Source organism: Zonotrichia albicollis, chromosome 2, assembly GCF_047830755.1.
Source record: "Zonotrichia albicollis isolate bZonAlb1 chromosome 2, bZonAlb1.hap1, whole genome shotgun sequence".
NCBI lineage: Eukaryota > Metazoa > Chordata > Aves > Passeriformes > Passerellidae > Zonotrichia > Zonotrichia albicollis.
This window is the reverse complement of record NC_133820.1, coordinates 39,084,662-39,101,449: the sequence shown is the minus strand read 5'-3', so window position 1 is coordinate 39,101,449 and position 16,788 is coordinate 39,084,662. Positions and strand designations below refer to the sequence as shown.

Genomic DNA, 16,788 nt, shown 5'->3' with positions numbered 1-16,788 from the left:
CTCCTTTCCCTTGTGTTTTCTAGCAGCTTTAGCCACTCGATGCCCCATCCGTCGCTTTCCTTCAGCTCGTCCATCGGGGTTTCTAGGGAACATTGCCGACGCCGGTCCTGGCCCGGCGGCGGGCGGGCGGGGCTCGCCGGGACTCCGGGCCGCCTCCCGCCCGCCGCTCTCTTTCCTGCTGCCGCTGCCAGGAAGTTGGAGACGGGGTAGTCAGCCTGCGCGCTGCTCCGGCCGGCGCTGGGTACGGCTGGGCCGGCTTTCTCTGCGCGCAGGGCACCCTGCCTCGGGGATGTAGCGGCCCGCGGAGCCATGCGCGGCCCGGCGCTGCCCCGCTCCTCGCTGGGGACGGTAAGGCACGGCGGGGGCTTCGCCGCTCCCGGCGCAGCGGGGCCGAGCGCCGGCGGGACACCGCCTCACCCGGCGACTCCTCCGGTCCCGGCGATCTGCAGCTCGCCGCGGGTCCGCTGAGCGGTGTCCGCCGTCGAGCCTTCGGGCCCGGGCTCTCTTCCACCCTCCCGGCCGCCGTCGGGCTCCCGATCGCTGCCGCTCTGCGCCCAGCCCGCTTTCTGCTCGCCCTCTCCGGGGTGCTGGGGCTCTCCTCTGGGCAGCCCCATGGCGGGGCGGCCGGCGGCGGGAGAAGGCTCGGGGAGTCTGCGGCTGGGCGAGGCGGGCGGTCGTCGTCGCGGGGGAGGCTGGTGCCGGCGCTAGAGCGGCAGGAGCGGCGGTAGCGGGACCGGGAGCGCAGCCGCGCCATCCGCCGGGTGCCCGCGGGGCAGCGGCACGGCCGGGATCGCCGCCTCCCCTCCTCCGCTGGGCACCGAGTTCTCTGGCGCCGTTCCCGGGATTTATCCCTGACTCAGGGAGAAGGCGTCTGGGCTTACAGGAACGGCGGCGGATTCCCCGAAGCCCGCGGCGCGGCCGTTAACGCGCGGGGGGTCCGGGCGGCGGAGCTCGCCGGGACACGGAGCGCCGGGCCGGGATCGGAGCCGCCCGAGCCGGGACACCGACCAGCCGGGCCGGGATCGGAGCCGCCCGAGCCGGGACACCGACCAGCCGGGCTGGGATCGGAGCCGCTCCGCTCCGGGACACCGAGCGCCAGGCCGGGATCGGAGCCGCCCGAGCCGGGACACCGAGCGCCGGGCCGGGATCGGAGCCGCTCCGCTCCCTCCGCCGCTGTGCGGGGACCGGCGATGAGCCGCCCCCGCTTTGCTGCGCAGCCGGGCGCACACAAATGCCACTCTGCGGGCGCCTGAACAAAGATTAGAGGGTTGTAGCTACGCCCCAAACCACGGGATTTGTATAAGAGCAAGTTCAGCTCTTCAGCCGATAGATCTTCTTTAGCCTGCCCGGGCTTCGTAAGCTGTGATTTTGCGGGCGAAGAAGTTTTAAAAGATATCGGAGAGTTTTATGAATAGCCTGATTGCCAGACGTGAATGGATATCGAGTATCAGCAGATGTGTGCTAAAGCTGGGACAGTGGAGTGGTGTCACTCGGCGTCATGACATGGCTATAAATTCTGCTGTAGTGGTTATGGGGTCAAACTGTTTCTCCTTAAATACCTGAGCATCCTGGTAATGCATGCTTGCACTTGGCTGCGCCGGACTTGTAATGTTGGCTTAGTTGTTAATTTGTGGTCAGAAAGTTGCAATATGGGCAAAGTTACCTTCCAGAAGGGTTTGGATTTGGTCTTGCAGGGTTTTTACTGCTTGAAAGGTTTGGAAAGTTGGTAGTAGGCTTAAAGCTAGCAGTGGCAGGACAACACAGCTAAAACTGGAGAGAAGGAATACCTTGACTCCAGCTGTGCATCACTTACCATCTTGGGACCTTGGTAGAACACATAAACTTATGGACTTATGTTGACTTATGGACAGATTTCAAAGCAGATAGCAAACCTGTAAAGTGCATTTCTGGCTTAAGAATAGAGGTGCACATGTTTTGGTGCAAATTGGTACTATATGTGATATTATTCATTCAGTTGGCAAAAAGAGAAAGATCTGTTGGATTCCCCAAAATCATTATATTATCTTCAGTTAAATAAGGCACTGGAAGAAGTATCTTTCAGTGGGATTTCTTTTTGAACATGTTTCTCCCTTCCTATTTGCATGCCATTTCAAGTTGGCAATAGCCCTCTACTCCCTACAGATAACGTTTATCTTAATTAAATCATATTCTCTTTTTTTTCTCCCCAGAGTTACAGGTCTCACTCTCACTCTGTTGCATGCCTATCCACTGTCATTTACATTGCATATCATCCTGTTTGCCCTCATGGCCTTTCTTGGTCCCCTGATACCTCCCTTCTACTCTTCTGATTCTTGTATGTTTCCTGTGATTCTTCAAAATTTCCTGTAGCCTGTTTCCATGCATTCACTCTTTCTGCCTGTCCTTAAATTCATTTTTAGGTGCTCTGTGTTTTCCCTATGCACTTCTAACTTTTACAGTGGACAGAATAGCATCTGTCTTCACTGAGGCCATGGTGTTTTCTGTCTCATTAAAAGAAAAAAAAATATAATTGAAGTTTCATTTATTAAAGAAAATTCTGTTTTATGAAGAAAAAAGACAAAATAGCCATAAGGGTACTTCTGGCACTGATTTATTTTCAAAGTAAAGGGAGAAACTGCCATTTTGAAGTTAGAAGCTACATTATATAAAAATTGAAAACCAGGCCACCAAGCGCATTGTAAGAAAGAGCTGTTGGGCCACCAGCCTGTTTCCAGTAGTGACCAGTCACAGGTGTCTGCCAAGGGATTTGGAGCAGGGCAAGTGTACAGCAATGAAAAATAAGAATACTTTCCTGGTTTCCACGGGGCTGGGACTGTAGGAATTTCCAAGCTGAAATGGCGTCTTCATATTTTGCATCCTTGACTGTGGCTGTTTTTTTCCCTTCTCCTATGGGTGTGGTGATAAATTTTGGAATCAGGACAGGTTTCTGGCAGAGCCAGCACTCTCGCATGGAGGCCCACACATCAGCTACATGTTGGCTGTAAAAGTACCTCCCTGTGTTTGCTTTGAACCTCTCTGCTGCTTTTCTTATGTGATGCCTCTTAGTTCTTGTATTGGAGGAGACAGAGAACACTCATCCCAGTTCATCTTCTCTTTGGCATTCATGGCTTTGAGCCTGCAGTCAGTCTGTACCAATGATGGTCCTTTTTACTTTTTTTGTATTATATCTAAGTTAATTTGTATTCTTAAGACCAGAACTACAGTCAAGATTCAATCCTTTATATATTGTCATAACAACGTTCTTGGTTTTGCTCTCACGTCCTTTCCTAATAATTCATAGCATTTGATTGCATTTCTGATTGTTTTCTCCAACAAGATCAATTGAACTTTTACTGCATATTAATCTAGTTTCAATTTCTATTTTTAGGACTAACTGTTTCTAGCCAAATGAAATGTTTATATTAGGGTCTGTGCTAGATACACTTACGTGGCAGTTTTTGTTCTCACAAGTAACCAGGACTGTCAGTCTGGATGCCTTTCCCTTTTCATTAAGTAATCAATTTTCTGCATTAGCAGTATTATTTGTGGTAAACCCAGTGTTGTCACTTTGCTCCTTCTTGCCCATTTTCTTTAGTCATCACAAAGAGGCTTTGTTTGTATTTGGGGCAGATGCCTCAGTAATCCCTGGATAGCTGAGTGCTTCCTTTGCTAACACACATCCTTGTGTTGTGCTCTTAGGAACCTGACAGTGGAAAGCACATCTCAAACAATGTCACAACATTTTCCTATTAAACCAAACAGGAATATATCTGTTCCAGTGAGTAAGACTCAGCATTTGACAATCACCTGACTTAGAAGTTCACCTAGTGAGTCACTGGCAAGGGGCATGAGCAGGTCTGTGGCACAGTGTGGGCAGGGGCCCAGGGCTCATGCCCAGCTGAAAATCATTTCAGGGTGGAAAGTAAGGATCCCCTGAGCCTTCCCCTGGCTCCTGCTCCATCAGTGCTCTGATGTGAGGCTGTACAGCAGCACAGTGGAACTCAGGCCAAGTGCTGGGTGTTGAGGGTCAGTGAATGTGGCACTGACACAGTGTCCACCACAGTGTCCTCGGAGGGAAAGCTTCCAAAGAAATTTTCTTATGGTTGTTATCACCTTCTGACTTCTCCATTATTTTCTTAATCTTTACCAGCCTGAAATAAAGCCTTCTAACTTTATATACTTTATGATGTTTTATGATGTGAAGTCCACAATCTATAGATAAACACAGTTTTCTTTGGGTTTTTAAGTTAAGATTTCTAAGGCCTTTCTTCATTGTATCAAAGCTATTACTAGTCTCCTGAATTTAGACAAGGCCTGAAATACAGCATTCTTTCATCTGATCTTCATAAAATGAGGATTATTTATAATAGTAGTTCTTGTAGCCTTCTTTTGTCCTTTCCAGTTTTTAGAGAGCAATGACGAAAGCTTCCTGTAAATGCTGCTTTAATGCACATTTCTCAATGTGTAAAGCAGAAGTTCTGGTTTCCCTTTCATCTTTGTATAGCAAACTAAAACAAATGCAAACCTCAAAGAGCTTTTGGAAATGGCTGAACCAGACAAAGAACATAAGAGTAAATTCTGTACTCTGATTTCTTTGGTAGCTTATTAGTCTGAGCAAGTACTGTTTTTTAACCAAGCCTCCAAGCTGACTAATTTTTATGACTCATTAAAAAGGCTGACAGATGATTTATGATGATGATTAAAGATGATTTATGTGTAGAATACTTGTGCATGGGGTGTGTATCATGCTGGATTCTTAAGCCAAGGTAACTTGCTGTTACAAAATATTTTGAGACACTCTAATAACTCATAATGCCTCTTATTTGCACGTAATTGATAATTAATTAGTTTAAAAATGGAATTTGCAAACTGGAAGCCTTTTTTGAGAGGAGCGGTTGATTGAGTTATTACAATGGAATCTTCATGCAACTTGGTCCATGAGGATTAAGGATGACAAATTAAATATATTCATATGAATAAAATACTGATTTCATTTATGATGATAATGCTGAGACTAAAAAACTTAATTCATAATTATTTACAACACAGTACAGATAGTTATAACTAGTAGTATGGTGTACTGTTTTCTCAAGAAATATTGAAGCAACAGTATTAAAGATAGCAAAATAACCTGTGTTCATGCTGAGTAATTTGGTATTTCCCAGCCTCCTGAGGTGATAATATGGGGCAGCCCTGACATGCTGTACTCCCTATGCAGTCCCTCTGTTTCAGGTACTGTGCTTTATGCCCCCTTGTCCTGAGAACACTGCTCTCAAATGCCCCTTATTTCCACCCTCTCATCTGTCTTTCTGGCATCTTGCTCTGTTCCTCACCTTCATTTTTGCCCTTCCTTTCTTCCTTTGCCTTACTCTGGTGGGATATCACCTCACTTGCAGTTCTCTGTGTATGGCCTAGTGAGGCAGAAGAAGGAGCAAGGGTGTAAATTGTAGTGGTGGCAGTAATTCAAGAATATTTGAGTGTGAAAATTGTGGAAAGGCTCCTAACTCCTGTCTCAGCTGTCAAAATGTTGCGTAGAAGAGCTTTTAGGCTTGTGCTGTGTCTTTTTCCTTGCAGGTGAAGTGCTGGGCAGTAAGTGCTGGTGTGAGGGCATGGGAAGGAACTGGGGTTGCCTTGTGTGTGAGGAAGTGTGTAGCTGTCATCCAGAGGGGTGGAATGTTTTAAGGAAGCAGTTTTCTGCCATATTTTGGTTATTCCTGCAGCAGTTTCAGAAGTAAACCCCAGAGTTTCTGCTGACTCTGTTTTCCCTGGTAGTCCCTGCTGACTGAGAAGGCGGAGTAGGTATGAATCAGTGGTGTGCATCACACGTGGTTTGAATTACCACTTGGCTTAGGTAATACACATTATCTCTGTGAAATTGCTTAGTGGGTGCTGGTTTTTTTTGATCCTGGCAAGTGGAGTGTGTTGTACACCTAACAATGGATATTCAGCTTATTTCACTTGCAGAAGACCTCTAAACTTTGCCTGGCAAACTCTTATCTATGACTTGAGGCTTCAGAGGGTCTTCTTGCTCCTCATTGGGTCACTCTTTCACTACCAAGTGGTTGCTGTGTGGTCATGTTCATATCCTCTTAGATTGGTTTTGCTGAGGGTTTTGATCAGTTCTGTAGTCCATCAGTTCTGTAATATGGTTGTTACAGTTCATATACCATGAGTTATGTGCCTTCCAACTGAAACAGAACAGACTGTTCTAATTTCATGTATTACGTGAATTTGATGAAGCTGTTCATTGGTATAAATCAGTGCATTGCTGAATGGCATGGGTAGCTGCTTAAGATGGAGGTGTTTTGGAGATTTTTTTCCATCATGTGAATGATTTTGCTGGATGGCCGAGTCATTGGGGTGTGAGTCACTCCTGGCCTGTGACATTCTGTTCTTCAAATTGTGTTCAGTACCATGTTAACTCTGCTTTGATAACACTTACAGACATGCTTTCACTTAATCTGAAAAATTAAAACCACTTCTGTTTTCTTTTGGCTTTGAAGGGGTATTTGACCAATTTTCTCTGTATTTTTGGCCTAATCTTTGATGCTTTTATCTTCTTTCTATTGCTAACTTGTGTGACTTATGGAGTGATAAGTGTACAAGTTGTATGTTCTCGTATCAGGGGATTAATCACTAGCCAGAGAATCAGAATGTTTTTATTGTTTCTGTGTGTCAGACCATCTGTGTGAAGTATCTTCTATCTGTTTTCCTGCAAGCAATAAATCTTGTAATGTCAGCTGCTGAAACAATTTTTAGTTCTGCTGAGGAGTTGTTGGAGCGCTTACAATTATTCTGTGGTCAGCTAATGAAGTCTGAAATGATATCTATTTAAATATGTGGTTCTCTTTTTTCCTGTTCACCATTTTAGCATCTGGTCTATTGAATGTGTCAGAGCTCTCCAAAAAACAATGTTTTAGTTTTGTCAGAGTTGCAAACTCCATCGTTCTTGAAGTTTTAAGTTGCTTTTGGGTGTGTACCTTTCTCCCCCAAGGCTTAAATTCTGAAAGAGAAAAAGAACAGTGTAGGGCTGTCATAACCATTTCATTCTATGTATCTTTTGGTAAGCTTGCTACCACAGAATTGGTATCATGACTGTGGTTTACCCTTATTGGTTTACTTTGCTCTGTCTCCTAACTGAAAAAGAAAAAAAAGGAAAAAAAAAAGAATTCTGAAGATGTGCTTGTACTGCTGGGCATCTTCAAAAAAACAGTTTCAAAAAAAACAAGCTGGGAAAACATTACAATTGCAGGGAAGGTAGTATAGCAAAACTTTGTGTGAGATTATATTGGCAGGGTGGTGTTTATTTGCAAAAGTCATTATTTGATTTTCATCATTCACTTGATCTGATGCACAGAGTTCATTGGTACATCTGTACCATACTCAGAAGCATCAACACATGGATGTCCAGACAGTGTGGCCACTTGTGGGATGACGAGGGATGCAAGTTGTCAAGTCTTCATCATGCTGCTGGACTTTTTCATGGTGCTATAAAATAGTTTTTCAACAAATCTTTCATATTCTTCAGGAGTCATACCATTGGTTGGTATGGGATAGGTCCTTGCTGTAGAAACTTGCTGACTTCAGGTTTCATAAATCTTGGACCAGGTTTTGACCTGGTTTTGTTTTGTTGGGTTTTTTTAACCTTTTTGTTGTTGTATGTTTTTTGTCTATCTGAATGTTTGAAATGCATGCCTGAGGTCTGTTTTTCTATTGGGCCAAGAAGCAAAGGGGTTGTGTCTGTGATACACTGCAATCTCATTACCATCCTTCTGGTAGAAGATCTTTTGCTGATGAGTCATTTATGCTGTCCTCCTACCAGAGGGGAGACCTTTTGGCCATTACATAAACAGCATATTTCTCAATTTCTGTGCTGGGAACAGTGTCCTGCAAACAGTGTCCAGGGAACAGCATCCTTCATTATTGGTGCAGCTGTGCTTGTAACCCCTGGTTCATGTGTGTGGGTGTACAGTCACCCTCTCTTACAGTCATGTGGCAGTCATGCCAATCCTAAGTTTTCTGTTAAGATTGGCATGATAACAGTAATTTTCAAGTGGAAAAATAGAAATCAAATCTTAACAGAGTTAAAAAAAGAAGAAACTGCTCATTTTTGTGTTGAATTGTACAGGCTGATTGTTAACAGCTGCAGTTTAAGAGGAAGAATGAACATTTGACATGGGGAGAAATCAGAAACCTAATTTTCCCATGTTACGAGGTCTGGCTTTGTAAGATTTCCTGTACTTAGTAGGCAGTGAGATCGTCTTTTGCCATCTTATTCCAAACTTCCCATCTTATGTATTTATTCAGTGGAACTGCAAGTACTGGATGCATTCTTTGTGGAACTGTTTCTACATGCACAGTTTTACTGCCTTCCTTAATAAAAACATTTCTTTGCTCTTGTGTAACTTCTATGCAAGCTGCAGCATTTTCAAGGCATTCCATGTATAAAATGCACATCATGAAAAATACTTGTTTTATATACAGCCAGTTTACCATAGAGACCATTGAATGGTATATTAATATCATAGATGGCAGGCATTGGTTTGTTGGGGTTTATTTTTGTAAATCATCTCCCCACATATATTTGCCAGTGGAGGGTCCCATTACCAGAATTAGCCGAGTAAACTGAACTCATGATGTAATTCTAAGTGCTGAAATCAGAGTTGCAGTGTGCAGGAGGATATAATGTTTTCTCACCTTGTTTCTCTCTTCTCTTTCCCTCCCTCCCTCCCTCCCTCTCTATTTACAGGTTATTCTAATATTTGTCTGTGTGCTGACAAAGGAATCTGTAGAAATTACTCCAGTGCCATATAGAGTGCAAGTCCGTCGTGTAGGACTGGATGGAAGAGAGCCCTCTAACCCTTTGAGGAGAGAAAAGAAACAGATGCACTGTCAACTGGGACAATACCTACACCCCAGAAAGACCCACTGCTGCATGAGGTGTCATGCAGGTACACTAAATAAATACAGTAGTAGTGACTTTCACCTGGGAGGCATTTCCTGGTCCTGCACTCTCAAACTGTCTCTTTCCTACAGCAAATCAGCTCTCCCTTTACTTGGTACCTATCCCTACCCTGATAAATTCTTATTTCTTTTATTTATTCTTATTCCTTTTTTCCTCTTATGGGCTATCAGTGTCATTCACACTGGTGAGGGGAAGCATACTTGGTCCTTATGGCATCAACTCCAGGGTTTCTTTGAGGAGCCAGTGACTCCTGTCCTCCCTAAGACAACGCATTTGCCTTCCTCAGAGCTCTGCTAAGTGATTTTCTTGCAGGTACCTACAAGGCAAAAGACTGTGAAGGGCCTGACCAGGCAACTGTCTGTCTCCCATGTGCCAATGGCACATTCACAGCTGTTGATAACACCATGTCTAAGTGCTTCCAGTGCAAACGCTGCCGTAAAGGTGAGGCACTGCCAGAGCTGCAGGATCTGAGGAAAATGGGGGCGGATGAGGGCTGGAGGGGATGGCAAGGTGGGCAAGGGAGCTTGGAAAAGTAAGCAGTTGAATGGGTAAAACAGTTATGGGGATGGATTGGGGACACCAAACCGGAACAGTCTGAGATACAGTTTGCAGGCCTTTCTGGCCTTTTTCTGTGAAAATTAGGGAATAACAATGCCTATGATCATGACAGTGCTCTCAGTTGAAGGTGAAGGAAGAGGCTGGAGTAATAATTTCTCCTTTCTTTCCTCAGCACTCCAGCAGATAGTAGAGACACCCTGCACCCCAAAGCAAGATACTGTCTGTGGCTGTCAAAAGAATCAGTATCAGGTTGATTCTGAGTCTGAATACTTCCAGTGCAGGAACTGCAGCTCGTGTGCCGATGGGATTATTGCCAGCTGTGAGTATGGCATGGATATGGCTCCAGTTCTGATATGCTGCAGTGCCTTGCACTGAAAGGATGGTGGTTTAGGAACAACTCTGGGGTTTGTCTGCCCCTTTTCCCCATAAAGACTGCTATTTTTTGCCTGCTCTGGCATCAATCCCTGTTTCCTATCATAGCTGCTTTCTTTTGTCCTTGAACTGTTTCTTGGTTTTGGCTGTTGTGAGGAGCTACTTTCTACTTAATTTTGGTGCCTCTGCCTTGCCTGTCCTGAAGCAAGATCTTTATGTTCTAGAAGCAAGATCTTTATGTTCTTTATGTTTTTGCCTTCCTTGTTTGTTTTTCTCCTGATGCTCACTGCATTTTCCCTACCAACTGCTGGAAGCACTTTGAGTACGATGGATGACAATACCTCTGGCCCTGGTGCCCAGCTGAACTGCTTGAATGAACTGAACTAATTGCTGAGCAACCACAGTGTTCTAAAGTAAAGAGCTGCTAGTAATGGTGAACTATACCCAGTGGATCTGGGCATTACCTTAGGATGATGCCAGTGTCTGGGAGAAGTACTTGTGTTAGCTGTCCCAAAGTCAGGAATCAAAGATCTTAACAAACACTGCTGTCTGGAGTCTAATTCTTTCCATGTCCCTTAAATGTCTTCTTTTGATGTGAGGATTGAGAAAGCATGAGTCACTATTGGATGCAACATGAACTGACTTTATTTCCTTGATTAGCTCTTTTATAAGGTTGCACCAGTGGATCTGACTGTGCAGCCAAACAAGACATCACACATCCATGCCCATTCACACCCCGACTGGTCTTCCAAATCTGCACGTACATACATTCCTTAGGGGCTGTCTTCCAGCCCAAGGACACACACTCCCCTCTCAACATCTTATTCAGCTGCTCATGATCTGTACCAAAGATACAATTATAATTAATTTAGTCATTGTTCTTTAATTGTCTAGCAGGCCCATGCTTCTAGTGCAGCTGCTGCCACATCCTACCTTGTCTTAAAGCTATCCTGTGTTTGCAAACTGTGCTGCTCCTGATCCCTTTCCCATCTCTTACCCTGCCCAGTGTGAGGTTTGCTGTTTCACTGGTGAATGTGTTCCCTCTAGTGTTCAATAATCTTGTCACACTTTCCATGTTTAAGCTTCTCCTCAAGGGTCGTGATTGCACACTGTCCTTGAGCAGCTTCCTTCCCTCTTGGCTGATGTAGAGCTGTTTAATTCCCCTCCCTCATTCATAACAATGCATACTCCTTGTTCTAGTACATTTTCCCCTTCTCTCGTGCAATTTGATGTCCTTCCATCACTGCTCTTGCCTGCTCCTCCCCACACCTGTTTATTCAGGCTCTCTCCTGTGCCTTGCTTAGAAGTGAGAGTTCTTTCATTTCTTACCCCCTCCACTCACAACATCAGAAGAATGCTTATGTGTCCCATGACTTGTAATGATTTCTCCCTGCGCTGAACTGACTTCCTCACCAGTCCCAGCTGCTCAGGGACCACTTCTCCCTCATCTTGGCCTGACTAATGTGGTTTCCCCTTCCTGTCATGCTTGAACTTGGGTGACTTTTACTGCTTTTTGCGCATTACACTAATTCCAGCTGCTCTGTAATTATAGTCCCTTTCCAAGCCTCTACAGAAGTACCCACCTTCAGGACAGTGGCACTCTTATTTTTATTACTTTTATCCTCCCTCAACTCTGTTTTTATATATAGATCAAATCCTTTATCTCTTCTTCAGTAGCAGTTTTCAGTAGCAGGCTTAAAAAAAGGATAATCCTTCATCCATTTTGAAGTTGATTTTTTCCCCTTTGTTTTCTTCTTTGTCCATATTATGGCAACAGTTTCTGATTTTTTTTTTCCTCTACAGGTTCAAAGAACAAAGATGCAATTTGCAGGTGTAAGCCTCAATTCTTCCTGTCACGTAGTAATATTTGCAAGCCTTGCAACAGGTGAGCTTTTTTACTCTGTATGCCCCACCACTGAGTAGGAGGGACAGCAGGAGCTCCATGGGGGGAGGAAATTCTTCTCATGACACTTTCTATCTAGGCATAACAGTATTCTAAGTGCCTTTCTGGGGCAAGTAGGTCTTCACCCCCAGTCTCCTCCATGTAGGCATTAGTCCACTAAGGGCCCAAAGTCACTAGTCACACTGTGTTGCTCTGCTTTGCAGGCTCATCTTGACTTGTCTGTTAATTAGGGAGGTTGGAAATGGCCAGAGTTTCATTGCACATGTGCTCACCTCTCTGATTTGCCCTTTCAGCTGCACTGGAGAAGACTGCTTGCTGTGTCCCAGCCCAGTCACTACCTCACCGACCTCATCTGGGCTGAGTGAGTGCTCAGGGGACTGAAGGGCACTGGAATCTTTTCATTGTGGGGTGTTGTTCTCTTAATGCCTTTTGTAAAGGGTTCTATTTTCCACTTTGTCAAACCCTTATCCTTTTTCTCCCTACCATTTGCAAATCTCCACTTGCTGTTCTTCCTCTAGCACTTACCTCCTCTTTTCTTAGTCACTCATGCATTTGCTCTCTTCCTTTTGTCCAGATGGAAACCTTGTACTTGGCACCCTTGTTGCAATATTTGGAGTTATCTTCGTCCTCTGCATTGCATGTAAAGTAGGGAAGCTGGTCCAGAAACGTAAGACAGGGCCTTTCTTCTCCTGTGGTGAGTACAGTGGCATGTGCAGTGATATTGGCTGGGATAGACACTGATTTCTGTGTGCTTTTGTGTGTGAGGGACAAAGTGGGATTCCCTGACTCTGCTCTGCTGCAAGGCCAGAGTAGCATAAGAACTAAATAGCCAAGGCTCTGATTGCAGTTCTGCATCCAGGCCTGTATCTATGACTTGAAGTGCACCTGAGCTTATTTCTGGGATGTTTATTTTGCTGTAAAACATTTTTGAGGGCAGGATTGTGAGTAGCTGCTTTCCTGTTTTCTCTGGGACAAGAGGAAGTGAAAATAATTTCTACTTTCTTTTTTTTTTTTTTTCTTTCTTTGAAGTTTCTTTGCCACTGACAACCAAGGAGCCAAGATCAGAGGTGAGCAAGATGATGGCTATATATATAGCTTATCTTCCACTTTTAAATATGTTAGCCTGGAATCTGGAGTAATATTTTTCCCCATGGGCTGTTTTCAGGCCTTGTATTTTCAAGTGAGCTGAGTAATAGGGCTGTCTAACTCAGAAGTCTTTTCCTGTAGAGGGTGGAGCCAGTAACACTTTACTTCCCCTCTTCTAGAGGATGCTTTTCAAACTCCTGGCTTTTTTTTTTTCCTGGATGCATTTTGTTCAGATAGTTGATCCTTAATCCTTTTTTCTCTCTGTGTACCCCAAGCTTGGAGGATTTAATTAATTTTATTTCACTTCAGATCTTGACTTCCCAAGCCTCTCAGTGCTGCTTCACAGTATTCTTTGAGGTCCAAGGTAACTCTGCAAATAAGAGTGCCCAGGCAGCATCTGAGATGGGGTTTCCACAGCCTTGCAGAGGAGGCTGATGGGAAAGATGGCATGTGAAGCTTCTAGAATGGTGGTGATTGTGGGTACCAGCCTTACTTGATTTTGTAAAGATATACTTTTTCCTGGACTACTGTTTTATGGTGCCAAAAGAAAGTTAAACTCTTTGGGTTCTGCTGGAAAGAAATGTTTGGTGTCCTCTGCTGAAACAAGGCATGTAGGAAGGATTAAAATCTCAACACCCACTCCCCATCTATCTTGAATAAATTTTAGCATATAAAGCTAGTGGCTGCTTCCAGGAGACAGGCGTACTGTGCTGCCGTGGGTAATTCTGGACTATGTAATGTGTCTTTCAGGTTGAGGAAAAAAATGAAATTTCCACCCTTTGTCCTGAGTCCCAGAAGGAAAAAGAATTGCCATTAAATGAAACCCAGACACCTGCACCTCTGCCACAGAGTTCACCAGACTGTGTCAGATCTGCCAGGAAGACACAGCTTCCAGACAGTAAGTGAAACTCCTCCATCCTTCTCTCCTTCCCCAGTCAAATGGGAACCTAATTATCAGATGCAGCTAGGAGTATGCTGGAGAGACCTTACCCAGTGTATGTGACCTGGATGTGTACCCGTGCACGGCACAGTAGAGAGGCAGAAGCGTGCCCAGAGCCTGTGAGTCTGTATATGCCAAATATCTGTGCAAGGCCTTTCTGTTGTCCCTTTTCCCTACCAGCAAAATGGATTGCCATATGTATTGACATGCTGTCAATATGGGCAGTGACCCAGAATAATTTTAATAATTCGCTCTTTTTCAAGAATGTATGGCAGAAAGGCCCTAAGTAAATGTGCTTGACTCTGGTCATAGTCTTATACAAGTGCATATGGAAACATTCCCATTATACTTTGAGGGACAAGAGCAAGTCTGGTGTCTGTGTGATTACTCTGGAGAAGGCTGGAATAAGAGGGGGCAATGCAAGATGCCAGGGCAGCCTCCAGCCCTGGGTTATCCCCATTGTCCTTGAGGTGGAAGAATCCTGCTTCTCAGGGTTTCCCTGTGTGTCCACAGCCCCTGCTGTTCTGTACGCGGTGGTGGACCACGTGCCGCCGTCGCGGTGGAAGGAGTTTGTGCGGCGCCTGGGGCTCAGCGACTGCGACCTGGAGCGGATTGAGCTGGAGCACCGGCGCCTGCGGGATGCCCAGTACGAAATGCTCCGCCTCTGGAGACTGCAGATGGGCCGTGCTGCCACCGTGGAGCACATCAGCCGTGTTCTCAACCACATGGAGCTCAGTGGCTGCAGTGAGGCTGTTCAAGAAGCTTTGCTCAACCAGAACTCTCCTCAGCCTTGCAGCCTCCGCAACCATCTTTAATCTATTTCAGCTTAGGCTGCCTTTGACCTTTAAGAGGGGATCATAGCTCTCTTTCTTTCCTCATATCTCCCCATCTTTGTAACACTTGTCAGCTGGTTTTGTTGGAGACAGCAGCAGGTTATGTTGGAGGAAGGCTGAGGTTTGCTTCTTAACCACCACATAGTTCAGCTTTTAAGCCATGGCATACCTCTGCAACACCTCCTCTCCCAAGGAGGGGAAGCACCTCATCAAGGAAGTGGTGTGTGGAGTCTGAGCAAGATGCAAATAGGAGCTCTGAGTGACTTGATCGTAGATCAGCTTCTATGGACAAGTTGTTGCTGAAACAGATGCTCCACACATCGTGTGGTGGGTAAACTTGTAGGGTGCTTTGGTTAAGCTGAGTACTCACTCACTTCTTGCAGATCTATTTTTCTGCGAGGTCAACCAGTTGAAGTGGCTCATATTGCAGCCTTTTGATTGCTAAATCTGACTCAGAGGAAGTGGTAGGAGGATGTGCCTATTTCTGGGAGCAGGAGAGGATTGCCCCCTCTCGGTGTCAACCAGTAGCAACTGGTTGGTATCGCTGTAGCAAAAGTCTCCTGGAGATTCAGAGCTGGTTCTCTCTCTGTGAGAAACTGGAGGACCTCATCCTTTCCACACCATGTCCCTCAGGTTCCAGAGGAGTAAGAATTCCAAGCCAGTGAGTCAGATGAGAGGGTTGGTGCTTTTTTCCTCAAGTTTTTTTTTTTTTCTGTATCTAGAAATCATGTAAGTTAGCATTAACAAAACACCTGCCTGCGTGTTTGTCCAGGTGCAGGGTGGCAAGGAGTGTGTGCACCTGCCTGGGTGAGGTGGCAGAGCACCTCTGCAAGTCTGTGCCTGCACACAGGCTGGTAGGCTTGTGTCTACCTGCTTACCTACATTGGATGATTCCGTGAATCTAACTGCACATGAGACTGTGCACGTGTCTGTATAGATGTTCTAGCAACTGTTGAATAACTGCACACTACTTCCTGGACTGGGATTGCTGCTTGGCTGTGGGAGCCATCCGCTACCATCTCCAGGCTCTCCCCAGCACTTCTCACCAGAATTACCCTGGGAGAACCAGATAGAGAAAAAAATCAACTAGCCTGCACCAGGTGCAGGTTGTCCACATGTTTGTAACATGTTTTTTTTCAGTCTCTAATCCCTTGATCATAGAGGAACTTTCTATTGTAAATACACTAAATGTTCTGAATTAAAGTGAATATTTTTACCTCTGTTCTGGTTTTGCTCATATCAGCTTCTTTTCTGTGACTGTGGCTAGGGGGAGACGAAGGGGAATAACTCACAGAGGCATCAAGAGTAGATGGTTTGGTGGTCTTGTACATTAAAAAAAAAAAACAAACTCAAGTTTTATGTACTTTGGTATGTTAAACTTAGCTGACCTCACATCACAAGAAGCTTGCTGAGGGCAGGATTTAAATGGACTCCAGTTTCAGGTCTTCTCAGATATTCCAGAATATGAATGCCAGCACATTTAGAGTGACTTTTTAAGCAATATACAATGAGTCATTTGGATTTGTATCTGGCTTTTTAAACTGGAAAAGATCTTTAAATAAAAGAATAATAATAGGTTATACTTTAATGTTAATCTTACATGTTTTTGTCTGAGGAACGAGAGCACCATGTTAAATAAGGAAGGACTACTCCTATTCTACTTGAAAGTTTCCTACTTGAAACATGGAAGTTCCCGACCATCAGTGACAAAGCCAGGAACTGACATCAGTTTTAATTCCCAGTTTGAGGCTTTGTTTTGCTGTGCCTACATCCTATTTTAATTGAGGATGATATTGTTGCTTTTTTTATTTTTAATCAGAGGCAGCACAAAGCTCACTGTTGTGACAGTGGTCACAAGGGTTCTTGGATGAGGGAAGAAACAAGAGTGTTGACTTTGTGTTCAGAAGGCTTGGTTTATTATTTTATGATATATATATATTACATTATAACTATACTAAAAAGAATAGAAGGAAAGGTTTCATCTTAAGGCTAGCTAAGAATAGAAAAGAATGAATAACAAAGATCTGTGGCTCGGACAGAGAGTCCAAGCTATCTGGTCTGTGGTTGGCCATTAATTGTAAACATTCAAGATGGCCCAATCAAAAAATCCACCTGATGCATTCCACAGCAGCAGATAACCATTGTTTACATT

The 16,788-nt window shown here is 44.8% G+C and overlaps 1 protein-coding gene across 2 annotated transcripts; it reads left to right on the top strand.

Moving 5' to 3' along the window:
* Positions 1-157: 157 nt before the first annotated feature.
* On the top strand, positions 158-15,857 carry TNFRSF1A (TNF receptor superfamily member 1A). Of its 2 annotated transcripts, none has more exons than XM_074534799.1 (10): positions 158-348; positions 8,729-8,930; positions 9,257-9,385; positions 9,675-9,821; positions 11,678-11,759; positions 12,071-12,138; positions 12,352-12,471; positions 12,807-12,844; positions 13,614-13,761; positions 14,317-15,857. In XM_074534799.1, the coding sequence occupies exons 1-10, from the start codon at positions 310-312 to the stop codon at positions 14,616-14,618; spliced, it is 1,275 nt and encodes a 424-aa protein (XP_074390900.1). In that variant the 5' UTR covers positions 158-309; the 3' UTR covers positions 14,619-15,857. The 2 variants fall into 2 exon arrangements, with proteins under 2 accessions (XP_074390900.1, XP_074390901.1); XM_074534800.1 differs by lacking the exon at positions 158-348 and adding an exon at positions 1,226-1,571.
* The last annotated feature ends 931 nt before the right edge of the window (positions 15,858-16,788 follow it).